Source organism: Nuphar pumila, chromosome 12, assembly GCF_984573655.1.
Source record: "Nuphar pumila chromosome 12, dmNupPumi1.hap1.1, whole genome shotgun sequence".
NCBI lineage: Eukaryota > Viridiplantae > Streptophyta > Magnoliopsida > Nymphaeales > Nymphaeaceae > Nuphar > Nuphar pumila.
The window spans coordinates 24,068,796-24,082,352 of NC_143260.1; the positions used below are offsets into that span (position 1 = coordinate 24,068,796).

The window sequence follows — 13,557 nt, forward strand, 5'->3', positions numbered from 1 at the left end:
ATGACTCAACAAAATTCAACATTGAAATAGTCGATTTGATAGCTCTCAAAATATTTATCATCATGGTAGTTTTAGATTTAATCGTACATACACAAATTAGCAAGAAAACTTAGTCAATATCAAAAAATATTAATTTTTGACTTACAATTAGGTATGAACTTTGGTCAATGAAAAAAATACTCAAATCAATACCAATTTAGGCTTGTAAATATTTGATTTCCATGCCCTCAAAACGAGAAATGTCAAGGTAGACTCCAATTTAATAGGTGAACCAGAATTTCTATCAAAATAATAATGACGTTGTTCGAAGCGTCCGACTCTATGGGTCCAATTGAATGAAATTAAATCCAAAATATCTTGAGTTATATCAAATCCAATCCATCATTAAATTGATCCAAATGTCATAGATTGTATCCATCCTAATTGGGTTAGATAAAGAATACAGTATGATCAATTTTAAATAACCAAATTCTAAACCTTATCCAAGTTGAAAAACCCAAAATAAAGGTCGATCAATTTTAAAAATTGTATTTTTTGAATCAATTCATAATTGAAATCACCAAATATGATCTTCTATGAGATTTACGACTCATAACTGACCTAACTAGAGTCCTAGTTCAATTTAAACACCTGAATTTTATCTCAATTTAACTCAAATTTTGCTCAAATTTAAAAGTTAAAACAAAATTTGCAGATGTTATAGAAGCTCTTGATAATCTTGCTTATACTTCCCAAACACATGATCCCAAATCTTGTTCCCTACTAAGTAATTTGTGTAGAGTATGCTTGATTTTAAAATATAAAAAAGGAAAGATGGTGTTTTTTATCAATAGTATGGGGATACATGATTGCTACTCTCATGAGTTTCAAGCAGTGGCCGAGCCTAAAATCCAAATTAGGGTGGGCACTGATATATATATATATATATATATATATATATATATATATATATATATATATATATATATATATATATATATATATATATATGTGTGTGTGTGTGTGTGTGTGTGTGTGGAGTTTTGGGGGCACAACATTTGGGTTAGGGTGGATACTTCCCACCTTGACCCAAACCCCCTTATTGGGGATTTTCGAGTCACTGTTGGCACTTGCCTACCCTGACCCATATATATGGCTCTGCCCCGTTTCAATACCTCAAATGAAATGTCTAATTTACTTTTCTCTAATATTATAGATGTGATCTTTATACTTGGTTTAGTAGAAACCAGTCGTTGGATAATGTTTTTCCAGCGTATTATATTAGATTTTGTCTAAGGTTGAAAAATAAATAGCTTAGAATAAACCAAATTTTTAATTTTAGAAAAATCATACTTTTATATTTAAAAATACAATATAAGGGTCATTTCTATAAGTTTGTTCATAGTGAATAATTCATTGGGTAAGATTTGGTAAAAATAACTGAAAACAATTTCTCTCTCACACACACAGTTTCAACTAGGAAGTATGGAACCTACGAGGATAGCCAATATTTTCCTGTGGTACGGTACTTACGGTAATAGCCAGTACATGCAATTTATGTATTAAGTATTGGACTTACTCAAGACCTATTAAAATACACAGATATTATTGGTGGCGTCTCATTATATACTGCCCCAAGTCTGTCTCTCCCTGCGACCTCTCCCCTACACCCATTCCTTTCCACACCCTCTCTCTCTGGCCCTCAAACCCTAAAAAACAGGAGTAGGAGCTAGGCTCACTGCGAGGATTTACGGGTTCCCTTCGATCGGCTTTTGCAATTCCTTCTCCCATTGTAGCCGTTGAGACTCGTCTGTGAACGGCGGTGATGGCGTGGAGGCGCCTCCTCACGCAGGTCAGTCTCTTTTTCTCTTCCCAAATTCCTATTTTTTGTTTTCCGGGGTTATTTGTTGGTTGGTATTTCTTTACCCCTTTTCTCGATCTAATTTGGGTGGATTATTGGACGTTGTTTTGGTGATTTATATTTGCTGATTGTTTCATGGTCTCAGAAAAAATGCCATCTTTGGTATTTAGATTGGTTTCTCTGACTGGGGCTTTCCTTTGGCTGCATTTTTTAGCTTACTTGTGTTCGAACTTTTGCGATTTATGCCTCTTGCTTGAGTTTCTTTGGATGGTTGCTGATGTAAATTGAACGGGGTGTTTGAATCGGAGCCTATGATATAAGATGTTGGTGTTCTAGGTGAATTGATATCTGTTTGAACGTTATCTTGTGTGTGTTCGAGTTTTCGTGTTTTATGCCTCTTGTTTGAGTTTCTTTGGATGGTTGCTGCTGTAAATTGATTGCGGTGATCGAATCGGAGGCAAAAATATGCATAAGATGTTGATATTCTGAGGGAAATTGATATCTGTTGGAATGTCAGCTTATTTGTGTTTGAATTTTTGTGATTTTTATGCCTCTTGTTTGAGACTCTTTGGGTGGTTGCTGCTGTAAATCGAGTGCGGTGCTTGAATCTGCCGAGAATATCTATAAGATGTTGGTGTTCTATGTGAATGGGTATCTGTTGGACGAATGTTTGCTTATTCGTTTCTTCTACCATTTTCTAATTAGCTTTTGAACTGAAAGCAAAAACCAATGAACCCATTTGTGCATTGGGATCCTTCTTCTTCTTCTTCTTCTTTTTTCCTTCTTTTGGGAATTAGTCGGTGCCTTATTTGCTAAGTATCTTCTCCCGTGAATCTTTTGGATGTAGGTCACTAACTCTGTTTCTGACTACATATAGCTTTCTTCTTAATTGCTTTCAAATGTTCCGTGATTATTGGAACCTACTCATGGCACTCCTTTTTATGGTATTCACCTTGAACGCATGTGTGTGGCCCAGCCCATAAGGGCCACACCGACTTGACATCATCCTCACCTTCCTCCAGTAGTTCACTGGCAGTCCCTTGGTTTAAGTGAGAATCGTAATGCCAGGTATCTGATGTTTGTTTGAATATGTTAAGCAAGTTTCCTTCATGGTGCTCGATGGACCCATATGTTCCAATATATTCTCTCTCTTCTTCGGGTTATATTCAGTTCTATTTCATGCATTTATTTGATTTTGTTTGTGGAGAAACTGGATACTGTTCATTAGCCATGTTTACAAGTCATTTGATAATAACCCATGTTTAGTGCTTCATTTGTGGCCTTAAACTGGACATGTGGCACATATGTTTGGCTCATTTATATCATTCTTAAAATACTTCTTTTCTTTTTGAAAAATCTCTGGAGCTGGCACCTTGCTGAATCTTAAATTTCTAAGGAAAAGTTGGTTGGAATTGAAAATCTATGACATGATTTGGGCAATATTGAGGAAGTGTTGGTAATAACAGGCTTAACAGCTATCATATTCTAATATCTTGCACTATTTATATTTACGGCCACAGAAAAATTAGAATGTTAGTTAGGCTTTCCCCTTGTTCCACGAGCCTATGTGTAAGCAAGTTTATAAGTTTAGTTGGTTAAAGGGTTGCGCTTGTGCAATTGGTCCAGTTTGTTCCAAGCTAAGCTCATTATATAGGCACACACTCACATATGCACACAGAAACTCATGCACAGTGCACTGTCTAGTTGTCTAAAGTTGGAACCAACTTTTAGGGCCAATATATGCTAACATTGAACCTTATATGACAGCTCTGGCAATTTTTTGGCCATGAATATAGACTGTTGCCTCTTTCCCAATACTTTGCTTAATGTAAATTTGGGTGTGTATGGTGCGAATGGAGTTTGCACTGATACTGGTCTGAGGGAGAGATCGGGGATGGGTTGCTATCTATATCTGGAACCAATGCTACAACATTTAGAATATACATATCGATGGCTAGTTTAGAATTTACATATCTTTGAACAATTTGTAATTTGGCAGATGATAATCTGCTGAGCTACAACATTTAGAATATACATATCGATGGCTGGTTTTAGTATGCACAGTGTGTAGCTTTCAAGTTTCAACAGATATAAATTATGTTCTGTTCACTTTCTTACTACTATGCGTTCTACAATTTTTAGTTTGTGCAGTTAGTATCCTCTTTTGTATCTTATTTTGATTTTAAACAGGTTGCAAGACAACAAAAAGATTTGTCATGTCTAAGGGGATATCAGATTCAACCTTCTCTTATGTTGTCAAGGTACCAAGGTTCTGCAGGTATGTGGTTCTCATCTTTGCACAGGTTCTTTTCAATGTAAGTTCACATTGAAGTTCTTTTCAGATTCTTGATTTTTATATTTCTCTTTGTCAAACAGGTTTTCTCATCTTTTATCATAATTGCTTTTCTGTTATCTTAATGCTATTGTTTCTTTCATAAGAAGAAAAAAGAAAAAAAATCGTCAGGTTTTTAAAATAGCTAGAAATCAGTAAAATGAATTTAAACATGTAAATAAAAATCTTTTTTAGTTTAGATGTCAACCAGAAACACGGGTTCATGTTGTAATTCTTTTCAGGTTCTTGTTTTTTTAACCGTTTTAACCTTCACAATCTTAAATTTATATATTCTCTGCCTCCAACAGTTTTCTCATCTAGTATCAGAATTGTTTCTGTCATCATAACTGCTATTATTCTGTCCATAAGGAAAAAAAAGGAAAAACATTAAGTTTCTAAAGACATGGAAATTAGTAAAGTAAATTTAGGTATATAAGAAAATTAGTTTTTAGGTCAGTTGTCAACCATAAGGTGGTCTTGTTGCAATGGATTAGACTTAAAATTTTCTCAGGACTACTTATTTTGATTGTGATCCATGGGCAATGACGTGGTGTACCCAACATATTTGTGTATATGTAACGACCCCAAATTGACCCACAAAAAAATGCGGATTTTTTTTAAAACAATTGCAGAAAACCTCCCAAGGACCGGGGGTGTATTACAAATTTAATATTCTCATTCCATCAACCATATCAAAGATAGAGTTCAAAAATTCAAAAAAATCAACTCTATTTCATCCCATTTACATCAGAACCCAAACCATCAAATCATAAACCTCGAGTCCTCCAGCCAACCAGTCTCTCTTATCACTGAGCCTCCATGCCTGAAAAACATTTTTAGAAAATGGGTAAAAACCGAAGTCCTCGTACAAATTTCTCTAAAAAAAATCCCACAACAAGTAAATAGCACAAATTCAATCATGCACAAATTTAAGAGGAAATCACAAGCAACAAATCATCAAAACTAACTTACCATTTAAGCTTTTCAAACAAGCATTCAACAATTTTATGCTAAATCAAATATTAAGGAATGTATGGAACTAATGCTAAACAGTTAAGGATGCATGAATCAATACAATATGCATGAATAACTTTTTAAGTTAATTATTAGAGTTGCTTTTGCATGAATGTCCCTATTAAATGCAAAAAAAAATAATTTTCACTTTCTTTACAAACTCGCAGATACTCAAAACAGGTAAAGTTTTCGAGGTTCAAGGCAGTTCCCAGTTATAACTTAACACACAATTTGTATTTTAATTATTGAGTTTCACACTTGTTTCTCGACCGATATCAGGCATCGGTACCTTCAATCGGAACATTAGGCATCAACACCTTCAATCGAAATATTAGCCATCATTCATCAACACCTAATGCCGGGACATCAAGGTCACTTTCTTGGTATACTAATAACTACAACTGAATCAACAACAACATCCCTGGGCAAAGTGGCTAAAAGTTTTTACAACTGTGGCCAGGAACATGAACCATACATCGGGATCTTGGGGACAACAATTGCACACAATGTTTTAGTATCCTCACGGTCCCCATGACCGCCATCCAAGATTCTCACATTGTCATCGAGACAACGAAGAAGAAAATTATTACGCTATTTGGTCTCTTTTACCATCTTAATCAATTAAGAGTTCTTTACATAAGAACAGTTATGCAAATCAATATGCAATAACAAATTCGGCCCATTGCCTCATCAAATTCGACAACGTAATTAATTTAAGAAAAAACAATTTCTAGAAATCATTTTGCAATGCATAAAGAGTTTCACTAACTCACAATCCATACATGCTCCTGGCCTCCATAGGCCCATCAATGGTTCACACACAATCACTATTCAATTCAATAAATAATTCTTGACATTGCAAAATTACAGTGAACATAAATCACACATAAATATACAAATTTATGTCCACAATGCACAATCATCAATGCATATTCATGACAAATGAATGAATGCAATCTTATCAAATTCATCGCATTAGCCAAAAACCCAAACCTTTAAAATTGACATGTTTCAGCATTTATTCATCTGAGGTTTAAATAAATATTCAAAACTGATCAGATTTCACAATTTCATTAGAAATCATATTTTCAATTTGATTTCCTGCAGGTATAGATTACAACACTAATGCACATTCAGAGCACATAGGCGAATGCATTAGGCCAAGCATCTATGTATGTACATGCAACAAATCATCAGAACTAACTTACCATTTAAGCTTTTCAAACAAGCATTTAATAATTTTATGCTAAATCAAATATTAAGGAATGTATGGAACTAATGCTAAACAGTTAAGGATGCATGTTCCTATTAAATGCACAAAAAAATAATTTTCACTTTATTTACAAACCTGCAGATACTCAAAACAGGTACAATTTTCGAGGTTCAAGGCAGTTCCCAGTTATAACTTAACACACAATTTGTATTTTAATTATTGAGTTTCACACTTGTTTCTCGACCGATATCAGGCATCGGTACCTTCAATCGGAACATTAGGCATCAACACCTTCAATCGAAATATTAGCCATCATTCATCAACACCTAATGCCGGGACATCAATGTCACTTTCTTGGTATACTAATAACTACAACTGAGTCAACAACAACATCCCTGGGCAAAGTGGCTAAAAGTTTTCTACAACCGTGGCCAGGAACATGAACCATACATCGGGATCTTGGGGACAACAATTGCACACAGTGTTTTAGTATCCTCACGGTCCTCATGACCGCCATCCAAGATTCTCACACTGTCATCGAGACAACGAGGAAGAAAATTATTACGCTATTTGGTATCTTTTACCATTTTAATCAATTAAGAGTTCTTTACATAAGAACGGTTATGCAAATCAATATGCAATAACAAATTCGGCCCATTGCCTCATCAAATTCGACAACGTAATTAATTTAAGAAAAAACAATTTCTAGGAATCATTTTGCAATGCATAAAGAGTTTCACTAACTCACAATCCATACATGCTCCTGGCCTCCATAGGCCCATCAATGGTTCACACACAATCACTATTCAATTCAATAAATAATTCTTGACATTGCAAAATTACAGTGAACATAAATCACACATAAATATACAAATTTATGTCCACAATGCACAATCATCAATGCATATTCATGACAAATGAATGCAATCTTATCAAATTCATCGCATTAGCCAAAAACCCAAACCTTTAAAATTGACATGTTTCAGCATTTATTCATCTGAGGTTTAAATAAATATTCAAAACTGATCAGATTTCACAATTTCATTAGAAATCATATTTTCAATTTGATTTCCTGCAGGTATAGATTACAACACTAATGCACATTCAGAGCACATAGGCGAATGCATTAGGCCAAGCATCTATGTATGTACAGGCAACAAATCATCAGAACTAACTTACCATTTAAGCTTTTCAAACAAGCATTTAATAATTTTATGCTAAATCAAATATTAAGGAATGTATAAGGATGCATGTTCCTATTAAATGTACAAAAAAATAATTTTCACTTTCTTTACAAACCTGCAGATACTCAAAACAGGTACAGTTTTCGAGGTTCAAGGCAGTTCCCAGTTATAACTTAACACACAATTTGTATTTTAATTATTCAGTTTCACACTTGTTTCTCGACCGATATCAAGCATCGGTACCTTCAATCGGAACATTAGGCATCAACACCTTCAATCGAAATATTAGCCATCATTCATCAACACCTAATGCCGGGACATCAAGGTCATTTTCTTGGTATACTAATAACTACAACTGAGTCAACAACAACATCCCTGGGCAAAGTGGCTAAAAGTTTTCTACAACCGTGGCCAGGAACATGAACCATACATCGGGATCTTGGGGACAACAATTGCACACAGTGTTTTAGTATCCTCACGGTCCTCCTGACCGCCATCCAAGATTCTCACACTGTCATCGAGACAACGAGGAAGAAAATTATTACGCTATTTGGTATCTTTTACCATTTTAATCAATTAAGAGTTTTTTACATAAGAACGGTTATGCAAATCAATATGCAATAACAAATTCAGCCCATTGCCTCATCAAATTCGACAGTGTAATTAATTTAAGAAAAAACAATTTCTAGAAATCATTTTGCAAGGCATATAGAGTTTCACTAACTCACAATCCATACATGCTCCTGGCCTCCATAGGCCCATCAATGGTTCACCCACAATTACTATTCAATTCAATAAATAATTCTTGACATTGCAAAATTCCAGTGAACATAAATCACACATAAATATACAAACTTATGTCCACAATGCACAATCATCAATGCATATTCATGACAAATGAATGAATGCAATCTTATCAAATTCATCACATTAGCCAAAAACTCAAACCTTTAAAATTGACATGTTTCAGCATTTATTCATCTCAGGTTTAAATAAATATTCAAAACTGATCAGATTTCACAATTTCATTAGAAATCGTATTTTCAATTTGATTTCCTGCAGGTATAGATTACAACACTAATGCACATTCAGAGCACATAGGCGAATGCATTAGGCCAAGCATCTATGTATTTACATATCGATATTGCAATCGAAAACGGGATTGTACTGATCTATATATAGCAATCCAAAATCAGATTACGTACAGGGCTTTATATATACATATGACAGCGATATACATGCTGTAACATGCTTGAAACTACTGCACATAAGTGTGTAGCTATATGTGTATCACTTACCTACTGTTGCTGCATCCATATATACAATAACATGATACCGTGTCCTTGCTGTCGTTAGACATGTGTGGACAACAACATGCTGATAGCGTGTTTACTGTCATTGCATAAGTATGGACAGCAACATGCTGACAGCGTGTTCACTGTCACTGCATAAGTATGAACAACAACATGTTGACAGCATGTTTGCTGTCACAACACAAGTGTGAACAACATGTACGAATAGCAACATGTATGTGAAAAGACATATTCGGGTCACGGGTCAGGGTCCAGACCCGAACATCATAATCATGTGTTATAATCGTGTGTTATATTATCTCATTAATGGCACATGGGTAATTGTTTTGTATTGTAAAAGGGTATTTTAGTACCCTAAACTCTTTGTATCACTAATAGCATATAATGAGAGGTTCAATAGCCGATTCCTGTATTGGGAATTAGGTTTTCTCTGCAGCTCCTTCTCTCTCTCTGTTCTTCACTCTCCACGCATGATGAAGCTCTTGGTTTTAGGAAATCTAAGTTGGATCTGGGATTGCTTCTAAAAGTTATGTCTAAAAAGATTGATTAGCCTCACAAGTCAGAAAATCAATTTTGTTATCTCTTCTTCTTCGTGCCTTCACTTTTCTCTTTCTCTCTCGTCGTTGTCGTCATCGACATCATCATTTACGCTGCGTCTCTTTACTGGTTCTGCTCCTTCTCTGTAACCATCCTGATCTAATCTGATCAGATTCATATCTGATCACATTTTTTCACTCATCGATAGTTTCTGCGTGATCCTCTTTTTTCTTTCTTTCTTAATCTCAGTCTGGTTTAAATCACCCTGTTGATCAAAATCAAATTGGATCAGGTAATAGGCTTTCTCCCTGTTGATCAAAATCAAATTGGATCAGGTAATAGGCTTTCTCCCTGTTGATCAAATTCAGATCTGACTCCATCTGTCGTTTGATATTTTTATTATCTTTACCCTTGAATGTGTTAAATCAAAATCGGGTCTGAGATTCATTTATGTGTTTCTCCTAAATTTTCGTACTTAGTGATTACCTTCTTTCAAATTTGGATAGTTACATATCTGATCTGAATTCAATATTACATCTAAGTTGGATATCAGATTTGGTTTTATTTTCAGTTTTTCTCTTGATTATTGTTTATTGTTCTTCACATAGCCCGGTATAGTTATTCTGCAAAAAAAAAGGGGAAAAAAATTCCAGTTATTTTTGTCATCTGCGTGACTACTCTGTCAGTAATAGCAAAAAAAAACAGAGTAAGAGGCTGCGGGAATTACCTTGGAGTTGAAATCTGTCTTTCTATATACCAGTTTCTTAGCTATCATTGGGCTGTGTGCTTGACACATTCTCCTTATTCCTATCATAAAACATGGATTCATTTCCTTCTCAGTCTGGCCTTTCTTCAAGCTTCCTTAGCCAATTCGTGTCTGAAAAATTAAACAATTCCAATTTTTTGACTTGGAAGAGGCAAATTATTCCTTTCATTAGGAGTCAGGATCTTTCTGGACATCTGGATGAATCTGTTTTAGTTCCTCCAGAGTTTATATCACGTGAATAAAAGGACAATATCTACCGCAGTATATGTTAGAAATCCAGAATTTGTGGCTTGGATGAAAAGAGATCAGACGCTAGTTGCTTACATTACCTTTACATTGTTACAAAAAGTGCTTGTGGCAATTCCAGATGACTGCACTGCCATGCAACTTTGGGACAGACTAGTTCAGACATATTCATAGGTTTCTCATGCCAAGATTGTATTTCTTAAAAGGGAATTTCAGATGTTAAGAAATGACTCCATGACTATCATGGAATACTTAAACAAAATGAAGATCATCACAGATCAATTAGCAGTGGTTGGGTGTGCAGTGACTGATAAGGATATGGTACAACAAGCTCTGAGTGAATTTGGGCCTGACTATCATATGATTGTTACTTTCTTATTGTGTCTACCTGATCTGCCTAGATTTGAAGACCTGCGTGCAAAGCTACTTCAATATGAGATGAACTTGAAAGGGTTTTCTGAAGAATCACATATGCATACAGGGACGCAAGAGGTCCTTGCCACGGGGGTAGTCTATGGACGAGGACGAGGAAATTATGCTGCTAATGGAAGAGGAGAACAAGGAAGAAGTGGACAAGGAGGCCGTAGACTATTACCTACACCCAACATACATCCCAACTCACAACGACAAAGGCCAATTCCTACTTGTTTTCTGTGTAATAAAATAGGACATATCAAAGCTAACTGTTGGTTTAATCTCCTAAATAAACGAAAATCAACACAGACTGAAGCAAAGAGAGGAACAAATAGCACAAAGGCCAGCGGAGAAGTAAAAGAATTGTTAATGTCAGCCCTAGCAGGATTAAACCTGAAATAGAATGAGGAAGGTACTTGGTATGTGGACTCTGGGGCAACGACTCATGTTACTGGCGATCCAGGTAAGCTCCTAAACCTTGTTCCTTACATTGGTAGAAATAGTATAATCACTGGGGATGGATCTCATCATTCTATCTCTCATATTGAAAATTTTGTTATACCCGTGACAAAGTCCTCTCTCAGTCTTTCAAAGGTTCTTTATGCTCCCAACATCAAGAAAAATATTGTTTCTGTTTCCAAGCTTGTTGATTATGCCAATGCTTCAGTTGAATTTACTCTCTCTTATGTTCTTGTCAAGGATCTCTACACGAGGGAGACGTTCGCTAAAGGAAAACAAAACAATATGTATGTTTTTCAAGAAGATCCTTCCTCTCGTGTCCGCTCTATTGGCCCAAACCTGAAGCTCTCCTCATCGTCGTCCTCAGTGGTTCCTACGTGTGTTTTTAGTGTCTTTGAATCCAATAAGCAAAATCTTTGGCATGGTTGTTTAGGTCATTGCAGTAGTAATTTCATTGAGAAGCTTGTTTTAAATAACCTCATCCCCAAGTCTAGTTTAGGAATAAATGTCAATGACAACAAATGTTCTAGTTGTCTCTTATATAATAGTCATGTTTTACCTTTTCATTTTATCAATAAAAGAGCTTTAAGACCTTTTGAGATTATCTGTTCTAATGTTTGGGGGCCTGCCCCAGTTGTTTATTTATCTGGAACTAGATATTATCTTATATTTGTTGACAGTTATTCTCGTTATACTTGGATTTTCTTTATGAAACACAAGTCTGAGACCTTCAAGTTGTTTCAAAATTTTCACACCTTTGTCAAAAATCAATTTTTTGAAAACATTCTTTGTTTTCAATGCGATGAAGGAGGTGAATTCTCTTCAAGTGATTTTACTAATTTTCTTCAAAGTAATGGAATAAAGAGAATGGTGTCTTGCCCTCATACACATCAGCAGAATGGAATTGCTGAAATGAAGCATTGCCATGTTATTGAGAGTGCAATGAGTATGATACATGATAGTAATCTTCCGATTACTCTATGGATAGAAGCCTTTCATTCAGCAGTTCATGTGATAAATCAATTACCCATGACTATTTTAGAGAACAAATCTCCTTATTTTTTCCTATTTGAAGTTCAGCCCAACTATCATGATTTGCGCGTGTTTGGTTGTGTATGTTATGTTCATATTGACCGTTCAATGAAACATAAGTTTCAGGACAAGGTCTTGAAGTGCAGGTTTGTGGGATATGCAGATGACTATAAAGAATACAGGTGCTATGATCCCATAAGCAATCACATCAAAATATCACGAAATGTTATCTTCGATGAATTGAATTTTGATCATCGTCACATTACTCTTTCTGAATCAAATTCCAAAGTTGAGGTCTATCATCCTTGGTTGAATTCTGAGCTTTTCTCTGTTACTAGTGATATCTCTTCTTCAGATTGTGATCAAAAGGATAAAGGATCTATGTTTGCTGATAGGCTGATTGCACAGGAGAGTACAGAGCCATCTTTGGGTCCAGAAAGGTATAATGGTCTTGTTTATACCCGACGAGAAAGGGATGCACCCTCTATCTTTAATCAGGAAATGGATACACCTTCTATATCCACTAGTAGACCCACCCGCTCTCGTCATCCGATAGAAAGATGGGTCAGTTATGAAAACTTTTCACTGGACTTTCAACTTTTTCTAACTGCCTTGAGCAAGGAAGATGATTCCACAACATTTTCTTAAGCAACAAATTCTAAAAGATGGATTGAAGCAATGAATGAAGAAATGGAGGCTCTACATGAATGTGGTACCTAGGATGTTGTTCCCAGACCACCTGACAGAAATGTAGTTGGGTTAAAATGGGTGTACAAAATAAAGTACAAACCGGATGGGACTATAGAACGGTACAAGGCGAGACTTGTGGCAAAAAGGTTTATACAAGAGCAAGGACAAGATTATGATGAGACCTTTAGTCCAATTGTGAAAATGGAGACAATAAGAGTCATACTATCTTTAGCTGTTGAACATAAGTGGACAATTAGTCAACTTGATGTCAAAAATGATTTTCTTCATGAAAATTTGAAGGAGAAAGTATACATGGAACAACCCACTGGCTATGCAGAAGGAAATCCTACTAAATACTTATGCAAATTAAAAAAGAGCGATATACGGATTGAAGCAGGCATTCTGTTCCTGGTTTGATAGTTTCTCTCTTGAAATACAAAAATATGGTTTTAGGCGATCTTTCCTTGACCATTCTTTGTTTATATTCAAGAATCAAGATGTGGTTACTCTGTTGTTA

General features: G+C 35.4%; 1 protein-coding gene across 1 annotated transcript in view; it reads left to right on the top strand.

Annotated features, from left to right (window-relative positions):
• Window positions 1–1,598: 1,598 nt before the first annotated feature.
• LOC149820331 (ATP-dependent zinc metalloprotease FTSH 5, mitochondrial-like) overlaps window positions 1,599–13,557 on the top strand; it is a 57,871-nt gene continuing 45,912 nt past the window's right edge. The window contains exons 1-2 of the mRNA XM_089983407.1: window positions 1,599–1,831; window positions 4,031–4,118. Coding sequence (XP_089839533.1) covers window positions 1,805–1,831; window positions 4,031–4,118 — 115 coding nt within the window. The 5' untranslated portion in view covers window positions 1,599–1,804. The remainder of the gene's footprint in view (window positions 1,832–4,030; window positions 4,119–13,557) is intronic.